The sequence below is a fragment of the Phycodurus eques genome, chromosome 9 (assembly GCF_024500275.1).
Source record: "Phycodurus eques isolate BA_2022a chromosome 9, UOR_Pequ_1.1, whole genome shotgun sequence".
In the NCBI taxonomy this organism is placed as follows: domain Eukaryota; kingdom Metazoa; phylum Chordata; class Actinopteri; order Syngnathiformes; family Syngnathidae; genus Phycodurus; species Phycodurus eques.
The window spans coordinates 25,159,067-25,179,012 of NC_084533.1; the positions used below are offsets into that span (position 1 = coordinate 25,159,067).

The window sequence follows — 19,946 nt, forward strand, 5'->3', positions numbered from 1 at the left end:
GACTAATATTTTGGAATGATTCTGCACCAGACAATGTGTGTCCATACTGTATGTATTTATGTGCAAAGTGTACATATGTGCAAGTATATATATGTGGAAATTGGACATTTCTGGAATTATTCAGCACCAGAAAATATCATAACCATATATGTTTATGCAAAAATGTGAACATTTTGAAATAATTCATTACTAGACAATACAGATAAATATATATATCGATGCGCAAAATTGGACATTTCTGGAATGTTTTGGCACCAGAAAAGCATATCAATATATGTTTATACAAGGGTGGAGGTCTTCAATGGTTGAGCTCTCGAAAACGCACAACCATAGTTGTGCATACTGCAAATGTAGACATTTTAGAGCACTGTAGGACCCACCCACCCCAAAAAAGAATACTCATACGTCTTTATGTACACGGCTAGACCTTTTTAGTGTCAAATGTTACATAGCTCGTATAATTTAGAATGTTAAAAAAGAAGGAAAGGTGTGAAGTGTATAAATCACCTGTGCAGTTAATGAAGGTTATGTGGCATGCATTACAATATTCCCTATGGGAATAATTTGAGATTTCGCTACAGGTATATTTGAAATAGTAAAGGACAATATTATTCCCTACGGGATGCTAAAAAGCTCTAAAACAGGCGTAACATGTTTGCTTACAGGGATGAAAAGCAAAACCATGCATTTTATGGCTAAAGATGTAAATGAAAAAGGGAGTGCGTGTCTCATGAGAAGTGGTGTTGTTTGCTTTGGAATTTTAGACTTTACCTGCAGGCTCAGCACTATGTTCTCCGGCTGAAGGAGATATCAGATGGTTTCATATGAAGAAGAAGAAGAAGAAGATGCATGCAGAAGACAAAGCAATAAAACACAAGCGTCAAAGAAAGCGCAGGAACAAAAACAAAACATAAAACTAAAGAGGAAATAATAATTAAAAAAAAAAAAACAAGATACATACAGCATGCACACAGGTAAAGAAACTTCTCGGGATTTCTATTATGGGCCTTGATGAAAAATTGCCATGGCAATCAACATGGAATTAGCCTCGGAAATCATGAATGTTTACTCCTTTTAAATTCATCCACTGACCTTCTGATATTCAGTTTGAAGAGCTCCAAACTTGTCCTTGGCCAGTCTGATAAGAAGATCTGCAAGACATTGTGAAAAGTAACATTAACTTAAATTAAGTGAATTAAAAAGTAAATTATTCCCTAAATGTCCAGATTGTCCATTTTCCAGTGCTAAACCATTCCCGAAAGTCTAGCCTTTTCTAGGAACACACAAGGCCATTTATTTTGTGTTGCTAAACCATTGCAAAATGTCCCACCTTGTACATACACATACATGGATATGCATTTCTGGTGCTTAACTATACCAGAATTGTCAACATTTGCACAAACATTTTTCAGGTGCTAAACCATCCCAAAATGTTTACATTTGCACACAAAAACACATTGATATGCATTTTCTGGTGTTAAACTATTCCAAAGAGTTCCTTCTTGTCTACACTTTAGACAATGTTTTCGGGTGCTAAATCTTTCCAAAAATGTCCACAATTATAAATTGTACAAACACACATTTTCCGTTGACTCGAAATCATCCACAGTGTCCCAAAAAATTTTTTGACATACAACAACACATGCATATGCACGATGTAGACATTTCATACGATTACATAAAATGTATGCGAGAATTCCTTGCCAGTTAAAATTGATAACTGCTACCTTGCTTACTGGGGATGATCAGAACAATAGAAATAATCATCAGATTGAAAAATAAACAATAAGAAAATCCAAAGCACACAGAGAAACACACACGTGATGTGAGAGTTGAAAAGTGACGTCGTCAGCCAAAATCTGACACCACAATCCCCGCCACCAAAATCTTCCCCTTGGGTTAAAAACTGACAGGGTCAAAGATTTTAATGAATTCCTTTCGATCCTGTTGACATACTGCTTACTTCAACATTCCCCCCTGCCTCAAAAATAAATAAATAAATATGTATGTGTGTATATATATATATATATATATATTTGTGGATTCAACTCAAACTAGTAATATTTGAACCGTGACATGACTTCAGTGCTGTAACTGCAACTTTACCAACTTTGTGGTTTATTTGTAGCTGTTGTGTTGATTTCTATTGTGCTTGAGGCAGTTATCATGAATAATTGGTGAGAGGAGCGGTCGCATTAATCATAACGCAACGGAAAAGTAGGAGTGCTGGTTGTCTGCTTTGCAGTAAGTGAACACCTGATGTTTCTCCGAGCAAGCAATGTTTGGGAAAAGGTCAGTGTGTGCTACTTCACAGTTCTTGTGCGAGTTTGTATGGCTTTTGTCAACATCTATTGTGTGTTTGAGGCCAGGTGTAAAAGGATCAGGGCTCTCGGAAGGAAAGCAAAAAAAGGGGAAACCGCATAAAGGACAGCGATCATCTTTGAGGCTTTTGTACGGGGGCTTTCCCCTCCATTGACGCCACAATCCCCCTGTGCCCTGTGTTCTGAAAATTGAAGGCACCCAAATAATATAATTTAAAAATTAAAATCGCTTTTCAATGGGCTGTCTTTTTGATCTCATGTAGACTGAAAGCTGAAACTGGGTTTCTTTTATCGCCTCAGCTGTTTTTTTTCTTTGCTGCCAGGAAGAAGTTGCTTTCTGCCACCTTTCCTCCTGTGCTTGATTATAGCTGAATGCAGCAGGAAAAATGTCTGCAATCCCTGGATTGTGTACACCATGGTGCCCTGAGGTTGGTTACATGCCGTAAGGCCCTCACTCACCACTGTACCATTTGTGGCAGAGTTGAGTGGCGCTCTTTGGTGGCACGCCGTTTCTCACACTGCTACATTTTCATAGACAAAGCCAAAGGTTTGATAGGCATGGTTAAGGCCTACTTCCCCAATATTTATGTGGCGACATCATTAGAAGCCACAGTTTACCTTCCTAATTTAGTTTTTTTAATTGCTAAATATTCTAAACGTTCGCACTGAATTAGGCAACCGTTCATTTATGAACTCCGCACCGGCTTCTTGGAATTCACTTCAGAGCACTTCGAAACTGAAGGAACTAGTTTCTCTTGGAACTTTCAAAAACATTGCGAGCATCTTCATATCGCTCCTGCTCTTTTTTGTAATTGACAGTCCTGTTTATTTATTCCTCCTGACTACCATGAATTTTTGTTTTGGCCTATTTAATTACTCTGTGAATGTTGTCTGTTTTAATTGTGGACATTTTGTGTTTTTAAGCTGCTGTCTTGGCCAGGCTTCCCTTGAAAAAGATATGGTTTTAAATAAAGGTAAAAAAAACTCCCCCAAAAATAGTAATTTTTTTTTAACAATACCAAGTTCTTATTATTACTATTAAATAAATAAATAGATAAATGAATAAACAAACAAATAAATAAAAACACAAATAATGTAATTTCCCATCAGGATGAAATTGAGCTAAAAAAAATATATATATATATATATATATATATATATATATATATACAAATAAATACATGTGAACTCATCTAAAGTAACAATAAAATGTTGAACTCGCTTTTTAGCAAAAATACTAAAAATAACAAAGAAATGTGATAAAAATATAACCAATACAATCTTGAGTGATGGGCAGAGTGAATGAATCTGATAATCCCAAAATAGCTTCTAAAAAAAAGAATAATAGTAATAATAATAACCCAGGCGGCACGGTGGAGACTTAGAGCGTCTGCTTCACAGTTCTGAGAACTGGGGTTCAAATTCCGGCCCCGCCTGTGTGGCGTTTGCATGTTCTCCCCGTGCCTGCGTGGCTTTTCTCCGGCTACTCCGGTTTCCTCCCACATCCCAAAAACATGCATGGTAGGTTGATTGAAGATTCTAAATTGCCCGTAGGTGTGAATGTGAGTGCGAATGGTTGTTTGTTTACATGTGCCCTGCGATTGGCTAGCAACCAGTTCAGGGTGAGACCGGCCTCTTGCCCGAAGATAGGTGGGATAGGCTCCAGCGCTCCCGCGACCCTTGTGAGGATAAGCGGCTCGGAAAATGGATGGATGGATGGATAATAACCAAACAAACAAATAACCATAACCAACCCACCAATCATCCAACTAACAAGCTAACTGAATACATTTATCAACTGCCAAGCAAAATTAAAAAAATATATAAAGTTATTTCGATATTTAAAAAAAAAACATTCATAACAATTACTGAAAGAAATACAAATAAAATACAAATAAAGAAAATATATTACTAACTGTCTTACTACCTTTGTTATAACAAAATAAAAACAAATTAAAGAAATACAGAATTTAAGCAATATAGTAATACTAATAACTATGATAACATGTATTTTGGATTAAGTAGTATTAGTATTGGATTAGTATTTAATTTTTATTATTTTTATTGGTTTGAATAATATTTTAATCACCATCAATACCACCCTCATGATCATCAGTAGTAAAAATAGTAGTATTAGGAGTAATACTTTTATCATAGTAAAAAAAAAAAGATGTACCTGTGTGTATATTTTCTGACAACATGCATGACCAGTTGGTACAGTAGCCAGCTACTATTTTATTATTATATTATTAATATGTCCGCCTATAGAAGCTCTGCGACGGGCTCAGCTCAAACATAAAATTTGCAAAGCGGCACTCAAAGTGCTGAACGCGGCTCGCCCGTGTCAGGACTGGAGCTTATCCTCTCGTCTGATGAGTCGCTCGGGATAAGCACTGAGGAGCTAAAAGGCTGAAAGTGTTAAAAAAAAAAGAAATAAATAAAAATTGGGAAGACAGAAGGAAGCAAAAAACGTCTGTGTAGTAAATGGAAATGTGTCGACAGGCTGACAAGGATGGCGGATGAAGAAAAGCAGAAGTGAGACGTAAAAACGACATGAATGAATGAATGGATGGATGGATGCACAAGGAAAGAAGAAAAACTAATCAAGTTGCTCTAAATGCCACCAGACTCTAATATCAGCCCGCTTGCTAAGCTCCATGCTAACAGGCTTACTGAACAAAGTAGGGGAGAAAATAAATATGGAATATGTAAGCCAGGCCGGGACACGCTGGCACGCCGCTAAACTTCATTCAGCCTTGCGCCGCTCGTAAGACGACAAAGCAAAAAGCCACTCGGGGATTTTGCCTGTGACGTTATCTCTGTGAATTTGATGTTTGGAGTCGCAATCCACGTGGAATTGGACTGCGGGAAGGGAACTTCGCTTGGCATGAACCGGGAAGTTTGCTGAAATTTAAAGCTAAAGCTAAAATTTTCACATTCTGAAAGACATTTTTAAAAAAGTACCCACTTGAAGGTAAGGAAGATTAGTTGATGATTCGGCTCGTTTTGCAGTCGGTATGAAACAATAATCCCGAGTTGAAATGGGGTGACTTTACCCAAACTCTGTGATAATATGGTGTCAGAAGTGGGATCTCAAGGAGTGGCACGTCGTGTTGGAAGACTGCTCAATTTACTGTTTATTTTTCACCTAATAGACTTGCGAGCAAATCTGATTTGAGGTTATTAAATTTTTCTGATAAATTGTGTTAGAAGTGGGATCACAAGCAGGTGAGGTCTTCCAAGTTTGGGGCTGGCTACCACAGCAAACAGCCGGGATCTATAGCAGAATGGTCAAGCTACAGGTTATTCAACTCAAAAGACCCAGGTTCAGAACTGTGTTGAGTTTACACAGTATCCATGCAAAACTGTGACAGAAGTGGGATCACAAGCAGTGGCATGTCAGGTTAAAAGCCGGCTAGCTTGCTCCATGTACTGTTTTTTTTTTTTTCACCGAATAGACAATCAATCATACAAATCTAAACATTTGAGGGTATTCAACTTCAGCGACAAATGGTGTCAGAAGTGGGACCACAAACATTTAGGCCCAGCTGGAAACTCGCTACCCCCACAAAAACAGCCTGGCTAGTTGGCTACATGATGAAGTAACAGGTTTTTCGACCCAGGTTTAAATGTGGGTTGAGTTTACCCAACGTCCAAGCAAACCGGTGTCAGAAGTAGGATCATTCACTGTGAGTCCCAGTTGGAAGCTAGCATCAGGGTCAATAGTGTATAAGGGCTACTCATCTTTTGTGACAGATGGTGTCAGAAGTTGGATCACAAGCAGTGGCAAGCCAAGCTCTTTGGCGGCATGCTTAATGGCCCAATAGACACTATGAGTTTTCGCAATTTATGTGACAAATGGTGTCAGAAGTGGGACGGTTTGCAACCCAATAGACCAAATCTAGGTTGTGGATACTCCTCCCCAAGAGCTCCACAGACAAAAAGAAGAGAACATTTCCTTTACGCTTCAGCAAAAACGTGGAAAATGACGCACTCATGAGCTCGAGAATCATTTGACGGCCTTAGCAAAAGGCAATAAAGTGCATCCATTCTATATACCACTATACTTAATAGCCGTGTGTGTGTGTTTCAATATTCCTATCTGCTTCTTGAGCACAGTGGAAAATTAACACCTCTGCACAAGGGCAGGACTGTTACCATAGAATCTATTACTATGGCGAGAGAATCTGCCTTTACTCCACACAAGGGCACACAAAATGTCCTGCCTACACACGTGCATGATTGGCAGGTTCACCAGATGTGTCCTTCTGCCCGTCCAACAACATAAAATAAAATTATTATTTTTTTAAATGTGCTCACATGCGCGGCTGCTCGTGCGCTCGACTGACCGCATGAGCATCTGGGGGGAAAAAGGGGGGAAAAAAGAGAAAAAGACGGCATGTTTTTAACATGACAGCCTCCCCCTCGAGTGGGAATCACATTGATGGGTAGCGCGCGTACACATACACACGGAGATGAGCTTCCGTCGCGTCGGCTAACCTCAAACGGGATGAAAACGACATAGTGAGCGTGAATGTGACATGGGTGTGAGGTGACACATAGTAGTTGCTCGGAGTCACCACTTGCCATGATGTAACATTACGCACCAACGCAGCTTTGAATGAACCCGCGTGCCTCAATGAACCAAAGTCACGAGGTTCAAATTTGACAAAACAGTGAAGGTTCAAATTTGACAAACGGTGTCAGAAGTGGGATCACAAGCACTGAGGTCATCCGTGACACGTCCAGTTCGGAAACTGGCTACCTCGCTCTTGGGTCGGTCATTGTACAGGGTTTTGTAACCCATTGGACCCATGTTCATTATACATTATATATTAAATCTAAACCTGGATTTGAATTCAGGAATCTAGGTTTGCTCACATTTCTGACACGGTCTTCCGCAAATTTTGAGTACCACGGTCAGGGTACCTAAGTTTATAGTATGCAACTTTCATGAAAAATGGCGTCAGAAAAGTGGGAACGCCTCCCAATCTCAGGGCTAGATTTCACCGTGCACCAATTTGCACGAAACTTTCCCGCTCGTCGGCCAGAGTTCCTGATGCCACGTGGTTAGCGTGTCCTCAAAGGAAGCGGTTTTGGCGGAGGAGACGAGTCAGGACGTTTAGCATCGCGAGTCCGCTTGCGCAAGCGGAAGGGAGACGCTGCACCCGCCAACCAAGCGGAACAAAGGAACCGGGGAACGCATGACTTGCCATCCCCGCTCGCCTCGGCCACCTCGCTTCTCTTCCGATGACCCGAATACGACGTCACCACCCTCAACCCTGATGAGACGCGGCCTCGGAAGCACCCGGAGGAAGCCAACATCCGATTTTTCCGCCGTTTTGAATGTGTCCTTTAATTGAGTCGTCCTTTGCTAGCCTTCCTACATTTTTTGTCACGTCGAGCTCAAACTTCTTAATGTCATGCTTGGTCCGATGTCTATTTGTTTGCTATTTACATACAGTACTTGTCCATAAGTATTGAAACACGCCTCTTGACAACTACGGTGGTAACTAGTGGTATTCATACTGCACCCAGAGAGATAACGATACGAGACTTTGCAATATCGATAGCTAAGGCTGGTGTATCGATACTGTACCCTGAGAAAAATAACGTGACAATATCGAACGATGGTGCTACATATGACATTCGGGGGGTTAATTTACCCTTCACTCCTCAGCGTCTTTTTCACTTACGATGTCTCACGCTGCGACATTGGAACACAAAAAGCAATATTATGCAGCGCTTTAATTCCCTGCTGGCAGCTCCGCTCTTGTGAACCGAGTTCAATATAGCCGTTGGCGACATCACGTTGTAACTGGTGAAATGGATCCCAATCTGGGGATTAGACATGCAGACTGTCTCATGTTTAGATCGACCACAAGGTCACGGAACATGCAACAAAAACGACTTAACACAAAGTACACTAACTCTGTGTTTCCCAACCTTTGAGCCAAGGCACATTTTAACATTAGAAAAAAAACCTCATGGGTACCCAACAAACAAAAATGTCACAATAAATATAAAGCATTCCCTAATCTCAAATCATAGTCATTGTTCCCACAGAGCAGACACAATATACAGTATGCCTGTGAGTATTGTTTGTATGTGTTGCTGCACCGTGTGTTAAAGTAGCAGCTGTTGGAATGCTTATAATTACTGTAACATCTATGCTAATTACCATTAGCGTATCTCTAGCATTTTGTATAATGTTAGCATTAAGATAGCGGACGTTCGTTAGACAACATTATCCTCTTTGATGTTTAAACATACAGTGTTTAATTTGCTTTTATATGCCAGTTTTACAGTAAACTTCAACTGGGAGTGAGAAGCCTCTTTAAGCAAGCACGCTTTGCCTCTTATTTGGAGAACTGTGTGAGCAGGAGTTTGAGAACAGACGCTAAAGGAAAAATTTATTAATGTTTTTCACTAAGTTGAAGCGTTTTAATACGTTTAAATGTGTTTAAAGGGTCAGAGAGAGGTAAACGTTACTGTAATATAAATCGTGTGCGATACTGCAAGATTTGTTATCGATCCGATACCAAGTAAATATCTGACCAGTATCGCAGATATATATACCGATACTTTTTAATAATTAAGGTTGATTCATCATGAAATTGCTAAATCTGAATGAATTTTCATTCATTTTTTTGTTTTGTTTTTGTGACTAGTTTCATTTGGATTATTCATTAGCCAACAACCACAAAAGTATTTGTACAAATTGGAATTGGATTTTCACCTATTGTCTTTGGGTCTGGAATACATTGCATAATGATGACCTTGCCTCAATTAATTAACAGATTATGATTATGAAATAATGATACAATATTTGTACTAAATAAATAACTTTCCCGTTGTACACCAGATGATCTCTGACGGATTTAGTGGTTGTGAATCACTGCACTAACTTATGAGGACAAATGGCAAAAGTACCATCTTGTTTTGAGGCCCCGTGGGAAGGTGCAATCAGACCGTCGAAAAGGTCAGCGCTCCCTGTGCCGTAACAGCGCAGCACTCCGACGCCGCTTGTTTTGACTGATTGCGCCTCACCGTGGGAGTTTGTCTGACAGAACGCAGCTAGAAATGTCAACGCACGCTCATCTGATTGCTGGAAGTTGCTCATCTCTGTTCCGATAAAAGGTCGCTTTGGCGTTTGCTATTTGGAGATAAACGATAGCTTTGGTTATATACGCCATACAGACAAAAGCATTCAAACGTCTGCCAATTGCGTCCATAATAGAATGCTTGGGAAAGTACCAAATTATATTTGTGGTATACAAAAATCGTTAGCCTAATAGCATAGTTGCCTAAGTCATATTTTAACATTTTTGGAAAACAAGAAAAAAACACGTCAAATTGTTTTTTGGGATTTTTTTTAGTAGATGAAAGCTGAAAAATGGTATGCAATATTTATATGTTTTGTGAACAACAGTCATAAACGCTGTTGGTGCGCTCCAGGCTACGGGGCAGCAATCCAGTCAAACAGAATGCCTTAATAAGAGCATCAACGCCAGCCCGATTTCTCAGTCTCTCTCTGGGTATGTGAACATCGTTTGCCTTATAAAAGTGAAGGAAAAAAAAAATGTTGATGAATTATTGCTTGACGACTTGAAATAATTAGAGCGTGTTGCTCAGAGTTGAATCACAGCGAACACAGCTAAAGACAAACTGCTTCGACTTTGTTTCATGACTAAACTCTGTAGGGGACCATTAAAGGTCCCAACCAGGACACTTGTGTAATGATATGCACCATGGTAGCTGACGAGATGATTTGTCACAATATCAATACCTGATGGTGATGTACCAATATTGTACTGTTTCAAGATCAATTACTGGTGTATCAATATTTTACACAAAGATAATGATGTGTCACAATATCGATATCAATCGATAATATTGGTAGTACCAAGCGACAACTTACTGAACAAGCTGACACCGTACCGGTGATCTCGCTGCCTCGTTAGCTCACTAGCCAGCTAGCTTGTTAGCTCACGCACGTAGGCTTCACAGTTATCTTTCCCTGAAGCGTCTCCGTTGTGAGGGCCCACACGGGGCGCGGCTGTGGCGAGTTGGACGGGCCCAACACTGGTGCGCTCGACCGCAGGCGGCTACTCTAGCTCGTGTGGGGCATGGAGCCGTTCGGTTCCCCGCTGCCTTGCTATGCGTGGCACACAACACGGACACTGTAGCCCAAATAACACATAAACATAACACATAAGTTATCAGTAAGGAAGTAGCAATTGTGCAGAAAAGCTACTGCATGGAATAAGGGCGCTTGGTACTAATATAGTGCGGGAGGGACGACTCATGTCAGAGGCCTGCTTGCGTCATCTGGCCTCGTTTTAGCCCTGCCCAAAAAAAAATCTGGTCAACTTAGAAAGTGAAAAAGAATTTTAGCACAATAGCTCAGCAATTCAGTACTTAATTGGTCTCAGTATTTACACGTTTTCAGGAAAAAAAAAAAAAACAAACACGAAATTGACTTTACTGGGTCTTTAAGCAAAAACTGAAAAAAAAGCGGCCATTGGTGAGTCATTAGCCGTTAAAAATACATCTTGACTACATGCATACATTATATGCGTGTGTTTCTTTCCCATTGTTTGTATTTTGCTCAGGGTGTATAGTCACCACCAGCAATTTTCTTCAGCCCATGGGCTCGTTGTTAACACGCCGAACGCTACATACCGTATTTTCACGACCATAAAGCGCACTTAAAAGTCTTAAATTTTCTCCAAAATGGACGGGGCGCCTTATAATGCGGCGCGTCTTATGTGTGCACCGAGTTCCGACATCTATAAATGTTGTTGTGTGATGAGCGTGCTGCTCGACTTTTTTTTTTTTTGGAGCATTTCCTGCCGACACGCTGCTTACGCAGAGGAAAAGCGGACGTGGCTGAGGACAGGGGAAGGACGCTAAAGCCACGCCCCCAGTCAGGATATAGCACATTTGGCTAAGAAGAAGGACCCCGAGCAGCCCTGAGAGAATTCAAGATCAACGAATCCATGATTCGCAAGTGGAGGAAGCAGGAAAACGAGCTTCGCCAAGTCAAGAAGACGAAGCGGAGTTTTCGCGGAAAAAAAAGAAAAACAAAATGCGGAAACAAGGCGAGGTGGCCTGAGTTGGAAGAGCAACTCGAGCAATGGATTCATGAGCAAAGAATAACCCGTGGCTTGCCATCATTCCTGGAGGCTTGACGAACCGCTGGACATCGGTGTAAACAGGGCGTTCAAAGTGAAGTTGCGAGCGGCGAGGAAGCGATGGCGGACAGATGGCGAACACAGCTTTACTAAGACTAGGAGGCAGCGCCGGGCGAGGTTACGCCACAATTTGTGAATGGATTGTGGATGCTGGGCTAACGTGTCTGCTTACACTGTTGTTCGAGCTTTCGCACGCCAACGAGACTGACGCGAACCCGGCGTGTTTGATTGAGAACTTGCCCAGCTGTTCATTTCGGATAAAGAACATGAGGACTTTGACGGATTTGTGGAATAGGATTGATCAAAAAATAAAGTGAGTACATTGTTAAATACTTCAATAAAGTACAACCGAACTCAGTTTTGCTCCCGCTGCATTTTTAAAAACATTGTTTTAGCGTGCATGCATGCTACCGTATGTTTTAAGCTAGCATATGTTTTACCATGCCTGCGCCCAATAATACGGTGCGCCTTATGGTATACGGTATATTGATACACTTCTGAAAAACTGAAAAAAACTGCTTTTTCAGTTTGAGATCTGCTTCTTAAGTTATAGCTCAGAAGTTGAACACTCAAGTGTTTTGTGGATATTGAGACCTTAAATTATGAGGACTGGTGTTGTCGCTGGTCATATTTGCTGTTGGTTGAACACGATGATTAATGAGTCAGTGCTTCGCAAATAGAGTAGGCTACAGGATTATCAAAACCACTGCATGTACTGTTAAGGAATTTTATGAGCCCCCCTTAAGACTGAGGTCTGGCAACAGGTCTGCTGATAATGATGATAATATAATAATGATGATAATAATGATAATAAAAGAATTGATGCTGCTCACAAAATTAATGATATGTCGTAATATAAATATCAAATGCTGTTCTGCCGAAACTGTATTCTGAGTGATAACAGCATGATGCACACGGATATTAGAAACTGGTTTATCGATATTGTAGCTTGAGAGATAATGATACCGCATATTGCGAGAATGATATCTAATGCCGGTGTACCCATACCTTGAGAGATAAGTATGTACAAATTGATACAGTATCAGTGCTTCACATGTCTGGGCTGATCTGGAGTCAGTTCATGTGCAGAATGAATGAGCTGCTTCCTGATGATGTTGGACAGAACTGCCTGGGGAAACGTGGAGAGGGATGAAGGCACCACTAAATATTTGAGCTTAGTCACTCATACACACTCACAATGGAACAGCGGCCACACTATTCAAACACTGAAGCAGCACGCTAACAACAACAACTAGCCCGACTAGTACATGACATGAGTGGTCATTTGTAACACAAAACCACAAGCAGCCATTGTGTGCAGCCACAAAGTGTTGAGTGGCTTCCCGCGGCTGCGCCCATTAGCAAACACATGGATTTTTCAAAACCTAAGCCAGAAAATGTCAGGTTTTGATGATGATGATGAAATGATTATTACTCTCTGAGACATAAATTTAAAAAAGTTACTTTTTTTTTTGTTTGTTAAATGTGAAGATACTGTATTCACCGATATTAATATCTAATAGTATTGTATCAATACTGCGATTGGCTGGCAACCAGTTCAGGGTGTAGCCCGCCTCCTGCCCGATGACAGCTGGGATAGGCTCCAGTACGCCCGCGACCCTAGTGAGGAGAAGCGGCTCAGAAAATGGATGGATGGATTGTATCAATACTGTACCCTAAGAGCAAACACGATATGTTGTGATATCAATGGCTAATGCCATAGATAAAATATCAACATCTAGTGCTAGTAAATTCGGGGGCATTTTTAGATATGGGCAACCGGGGAAGTCGTCCAGGGCGGCAGTTCCTCCCCACCTCACCGTTGACGTCATTCAAGCTCGCTGGGCGGTGTATTGATACTGCACCCCGACAGATAATGATACTACAGTATGTGACACAATACATAGCAACACATAAACTGGTGTATCAATACTGTACCCTGAGAGATACCGATATGATACATATTGATGTCTAATGATAGGTTATCACCGGTAATCGGTTGGGTATCCTGTTGTCGTACAAATTTACTTCTCAAGTCACCCGGGCTGTCACCCCACCTCACCCATTGGAGAGGAAAAGCTGGGCCAGGGGTCCCACCCGGGTGCAGCCTGGCCGCCAGGACACCACTCATGCCAACGAACCCATGCCAGTCCGCCAGCCCCACCGAAGCACCCCAACGCCCACAAAGGGGAGAATGCATCGGCCCACCACAAGCTCCACCAGCGCCACTGCCCCCCACCTCCAACTCCACCCACCCTGCGGGAGCACGAGAGGCCACCAACAGCCAACAGAGCTTCTACTGATACTGTACCCTGAGAGACAATGGCACGATACACTGTGATCTTGATATCCGATGTTGGTGAAACAATACTGTTCTTTGACCGATAACGATACGATACATATCAATGTAAAGTATAATTCTGTTGAGTTGATACTGTTCATTGAGAAATAATATGATCTACGGTAATATCCATATTTAATGCCAATTGTCGATATTATACTGATTTCTGAGGGATATGACACATATTGAAATCAATACTGTATCCTGAGATGTAACCATGCGGTATGTCATGATAGTTAATGAATATGTATCAGAACTGTCCGACAAGAGACCAATAAATATAAGTTATGATAATGGTATCTAATGCTGGTGTATTGATATTAAACCCTGAGAGAACGATCGATACAATATGCGATGATATTAACTAATGCTGGTGTATCGATAAAATAGGGCACATTGCAATACATTCCGATATATCGTAAACGACATCTTGGAACGTTTCTTAGTATATTATGTACCATTTACCACAATGTGTGTCTATGTTAGTGTAGTGCTTGCATGGAACAAGGGCTTTAAACGGCATATGGTGCAAAGCATTATGGGATTTATCCAGTTAACGAGGTGACTCACAGAGTGGCTAATCTGCAAAATGTCCTGTAGATTTAGACAAGGAGGGCGTCTTTGTACATCGCGAGACCCCCATTAAACAGAAACATACACACACACACGCATGTACACGCTCTGTGTGTGTCTGTCTCATGGAGTGTGTACATGTGTTTAAGTGCAAACTAATAGCATCACAAAAAAAAAGAAAACAAAGCAGAGCATTGTAACATGTTCGTGTGGAGGGGGGGGACAAATGTTATTTTATTTTAATTTTTTTACCTGTCCTGTTTGGCAACTAGGTCAAGCAGAATGGTGACATGCTAACATAGTGAATAGAGGGTAGATGCTAATATAGCTGTTGCACATTTCGATTTGACGCAAGGCTAACAAACAAAGAGAACAAAATCTAAGTGCTAATGTACCGGTTGCATGCACCACTTTCTACGTTTGACAGGTTTAGTCACCTGTACCATTGCTAATGCTAAGCTAAGATGGCGTATGGAGGCCAACAAAAAAAAACTAAAAAAACTGATGCAGTGACATATTAGCACATGGGGTTATCTATTTATTTTTCATGAAAACCATGTAGTAAATAATGCTAAGTTAACATTGCTTATGGACGCTAACAAAAAAAAAAAAATTGAGACGTTGACACATTAGCGCAGAGATTTTCCATTTCCGTTTTTAAACCTGTAGCAATTAATGCTGAGCTAAAAGAGCGAATGGAGGCCAACAAAAACAAACAACAAAGCTGATGTGTTCACAAATTAGAGCAGGGCTTATCCATTTCAGTTATTTTTTAAGATATGTGGTGGCTACTACTAATCTAACATGCCTTATGGACGTTAACAAAAACAAACAAAGCGGACATGTTGACACATTAGCACTGGGGTTATCCATTTCTGTTTTTATACAAAAAAAAAAAAAAAAAACAGCAGCAATTAATCCTGAGCAAAACGGCATATGGAGGCCAAGAAAAACGAACAATAAAGCTGATGTGTTGACACATTAGATCAGGGTTAAACCATTTTAGTTTTTTAAAAGCTGTCATGATTAATGCTAACTTAACATGCATATGGAGGATTCCAAAAACAAACAAATAGCTGATGCGTTGACACATTAGCTCAGGGGTTTTCATTTGCGCTTTAATAAAATTTACGTAGCAATTTATGCTAAGCTAACATGTGACATGCAAAAAAAACAACAAAGAAAAAGCAGATGTGTTGAAGTATTAGCACAGGTCTTATAAACAAAAAAAAAAAAAAAATATATAAACAAAAACCTTGCAGCAGCTAATGCAAAGCTAACAAGGCTTTCAGAGGCCAAGCAAGCTATATGTACCTGTTGCCTCTTTTAATTTGGGTGCAATTTTCCATGTTTAACAGGTTTAGCTGTGTCATCGCTAATGCTAAGATAGCATGACGTATGTAGGCCAACAAAAACAAACAAAATGCTGATGCGTTGACAAGTTAGTGTAGGGGTTATAGATGAGCATTCATAAAACTATGCAACAGCCAGCTCATGATATGCTAATATGTTATATGGAGATTACAAAAAAAAAAATATATATTGCAGCTAATCCTAAAATGACAAGGTTTCAGTGCTAAGCGCTAACGAAAACAAAGACAATCTGATACATTGACACACTCGAGCTTGGGTTACATATTTCAGTTTTTATAATATATACTGTGTATGATTTTTACCCCTCAAGAAACTGTTGTGCGCTAATGGTAGGCTCTCGTGGGCCCATGTGCCTCCGTTTGCACACCCTTACATTATTTATGCTAGGACTATATTACAACTTGGGTGTTTCAAAAAATGTATGTTTCACAGAATTTTCGACTTTTACCTTGAACATAGCTCAAGGAATCGAACCAGAGGCTCTTAGGGCTCAAGCTGCTTTGACTTTTTCACAGGTTCGCCCAAAATAAAAGTGTGCAATTACAAAGACATTGAAAAGTATGGCTTTGCTTACCTTGCGGGAAGTCGTTAGGCTGCACCAGGCTCAGGAAAGTGTGCACCATGTGGAACAGAATGCCGATGGGTCCCGGTTCGTAGTGGGCCACCGTCTCGTACACTCCGGCGGGCACGTAACCGAAGTCCAATTTGGCCGGCGGGGGTGGCAACCTCCGCGGCTCCGGCTCCTGGAGTTCCCCGGAGCCCAACAGCATGCAGAGAAGAACCATGGTTCCGCTCTTTCCCATCGTGAGTCCGTTCAAAGGCATCGTGGGTCTTCTGAGCTCGTGGCTCGGGCGAGCGGGATAAGATGTGGAAAAGTGTCCGTAAATGGAGCACCGGCCTACCGGCGATTGGGCATCGTTGTCCCCCCTTGCCCCGCTGCGTTCTGCGCCTCCACGCCGGGAGATCCTTCCTCCGCCGTCTCCGCTCCGAGACGAGCCCGCACTTGCGATGGGCGGCGCGCACAATCCCCGCCTCGCAGCATCCGTGCGTGCGTAGCGGGAGTGAGCGTTCGCTGGAGGGAAGAGCTCCCCCTGCCGCAGACGAGAGGAAGGACACCACAACTTTCGCTGAGAAAATACTCAAATAAATAAATACAATTTATATACACTTCCGATTAAAAGCTTTGGGGTCACTGTGAATTTTTTTTTAATTTTTTTTAAAGAAAAGCGCTGTTTTTTTCATCAACAAAGTATTCACTGTACAGTATTATTATTTTCATTGAAACAAAACAGAACAGTGCTTTTCTTTAAATAAAGGACATTAGTGACTAAAAATGTATGAAACAAATCTATTTTCGTAGTAAATACAGTTTACGTTTAAATTTTAAGTATATGCTTAGCAAAACACAGTATCTGATTATTTGTTTGATGGAGAAACAAAAACAAGTGTCTGCGTTTTATTTGTTGACTTTCCCCGTGTGATATTATAATCAATATAAATAAATCAAATACAAAATTAAAACACCTGAGAGATGTTTAAAAAACAAATGCAAAAAAAACAAAACATAATAACAATAATATGAAATTATTACATTGTAAATGATGTAGCCATTTTTAAAATAACTTTATACATGCACATTGTGTCCCAGATTATCGCACTACGAGTCGCTTTAAACTACATCCATTTCTTGAAGTCTCTGCGCCATTTGCACAATGGTCATTGCACCCGACTATTGCTCTACTATTCATTTAAAACTGCTCTAATTGCTAGAGGACTCGGCATCATTTTGCACAATTGTCAAAAAAAAAAAAAAAAAGAAAAGAAGAAAACAAATTGTACTGGCATTACCACATTACTGGCAACCTTTTATTACTCAGTGACTGTGTTTTTATGCTTTTATGTATCAAAAGTATTCTCTGTCAATTGACTTGTCTGTTGTCGTACTAGAGCGGCTCCAACTACCGGAGACAAATTCCTTGTGTTTTTTTTTTTGACATCCTGTTTTTATGGGTTATAATCACGGGTACCCCGTGTGTAGTGGCATCACACACACAAAAAGCCAAACTATTATGCACCTCCCATAACATATCCGTTGAAATTCAAATTATATCACGTTCCACCGGATTTGATCGACAGGACCTTGCCACCATGGGGCCCCTGACATCCGGGGTGAGGACAATGATGTCATTGTGTTTCCTTAAGCAGGTATTGGATGTCTATACCTTCCCTCGGGGCTGGGAGTGACCCTCACAAAGAGGATCATGGGAAAGCTGAAAAAAATATATAAAGTGTGTGTTATTAGTTGAATGTTACAAGATATCAAGCAAACATTTTTTTTAAATAAAATATAAATAGCATAATGATACTAAGTATTTTTTTTGGGCTCGTCACCAATAAAACAAAGCTAAGATTTAAATATTTGAAGAAAAGTAAGTATTTAATTTTTTTAAAAAATCTTTAACTCAACTTTATTTATACAGCACTTCCACAACAACTGCAGTTGTACCAAAGTGCTGTACACAAAACATAAAATGTTCATACAATCATAAATAATCCCAAAAAGTATAATAATAATAATAATAATAAAGATTATTAAACATTGATATCACGCTAATACAAATAAAATGTGTTCTGTCACCGATGAAACCAAACTGAGATTTAGACCATTTTTATTTCTTTAAATATGTTTAACTGCAAATATTAAATATGTTGTAGCATGTTTCATAACCACAAAGTGCCTCCTGCCCACAATTGTTTTCCCCTTCATTTTCTGTATGTTGAAAGAGTTTGTACATCCCTGCTTGAAATTGTATTTTTTCGATTTAAAGTGGTGGCGAACAAAGGATGATTTTAATGGTAACTGACCAAAATGCGTCTCAGCCGTGAGCGTCCTTACATAAGGAGCTTATTGGTCCGCTAATAAGTGTCTGTGGCACACTTTGCGTAAAGTGTGACACACAAGAAGGCCTCTGGGACAGGTGAGGTCATCTGGGGTAAATCTCAGCTTACTGGCAGTCATTGAAAATAAATCAACAAGGTCAAAACCAGTTTCCTATTGACACTGATAAACAGCGTGAACGCCTTCTTCAAATAGGCCCATCCAGAAATGACAGGTAGGAAGTATATAGTTTAATCTTGTGATATCTGTGAAAAACAGGAGGTCATTTCACACAGTGTCTCTGGGAAAATTCCACAGAATCTGTGAGTGTCAGCCATTTTGCTGGGTCTCTCTGCGAAAGTAGCTGTAATTCTACAAAGTTTATGTATGAAAAGGGAGGTCACTTTGGGTTTCTGTTTGAAAAAGGCAGTGATTTTGCAAAGTCTCTGTAAATGAGGAGAGAGTTGTGCAGTGTCTTTGTGTGAAAAGGGTGTAATTTTTGCAGCAGCTGTGTGAAACGGGTGTTTTTTTTTTTTTTTAAATCAGGGTCTCTGTGAAAGAGGTCGCCATTTTATTTGTTTTTGTGAGAAATTTTGCATACCAGTAATTTTGCAAGGTCAATGTGTAAAAGTACACTGTACACAGAATATCTGTGTGAAATAAGCAGTAATTTTGCCACATCTCTATAGTAGTAGGAAAAAGCAAACATTTTTCAGGTGTCTCTCTGTGAAAGGGGGCAATTTTGAGACCGGGTCTGTGTGTGAAAAATGCAGTACAATTGCAGGATATTTGTGTGAAACTGAGTCATTTGGCCGCATCTCAAATGAGAAAGTCAGAATTTTGCAATATTCTTTGTGTGAAAGGTGGAAATTTTGCACAACTTGTGTATGAAAAAGGCCATACCTTTGCAGGGTTTCTGTGTGGAAAAAGGCAGTACACTTGCAAGATAGTGTGTAAACGAGGTCATAATTTAGCTGGATCGCATTATGAATAGGGAAATTGAAATTTTGCCCTGTCTCTGTGAAAGGGAGGAATTAATGCACAATTTCTGAATGAAAGAGGCGATAATTTAGCAGGTTCTCTGTAGCAGCAGTACATTTGCAGGATATTCGTGTGTAACAGCCAGTAATTTTGCCGAGTTTCTGTACGAATGAGGAATCAAGAACTTAGCATAGTATCTGTGAGAAAGTTGGTAATTAATGCAGAATTTGTCTGTAAAAGGCAATACATTTGGAGGGTCTCTGTGTAAAACAGACAGTAAT

At 40.3% G+C, this 19,946-nt stretch overlaps 1 protein-coding gene across 13 annotated transcripts in view; it reads right to left on the bottom strand.

The window, feature by feature from the left end:
- The window catches only part of prom1a (prominin 1a), a 54,924-nt gene extending 38,103 nt beyond the window's left edge, over positions 1-16,821 (bottom strand). For 10 of the 13 annotated variants that reach the window (XM_061685811.1, XM_061685809.1, XM_061685817.1 and 7 more), the window contains exons 1-3: positions 16,381-16,821; positions 1,093-1,151; positions 772-798 (exon numbers count right to left, since the gene is read on the bottom strand). In XM_061685811.1, the coding sequence (XP_061541795.1) occupies positions 772-798; positions 1,093-1,151; positions 16,381-16,630 (336 nt within the window). In that variant the 5' untranslated portion in view covers positions 16,631-16,821. The remainder of the gene's footprint in view (positions 1-771; positions 799-1,092; positions 1,152-16,380) is intronic. The other 3 variants (XM_061685813.1, XM_061685812.1, XM_061685810.1) reach the window with 1 other exon arrangement.
- Between the last annotated feature and the right edge of the window lie 3,125 nt (positions 16,822-19,946).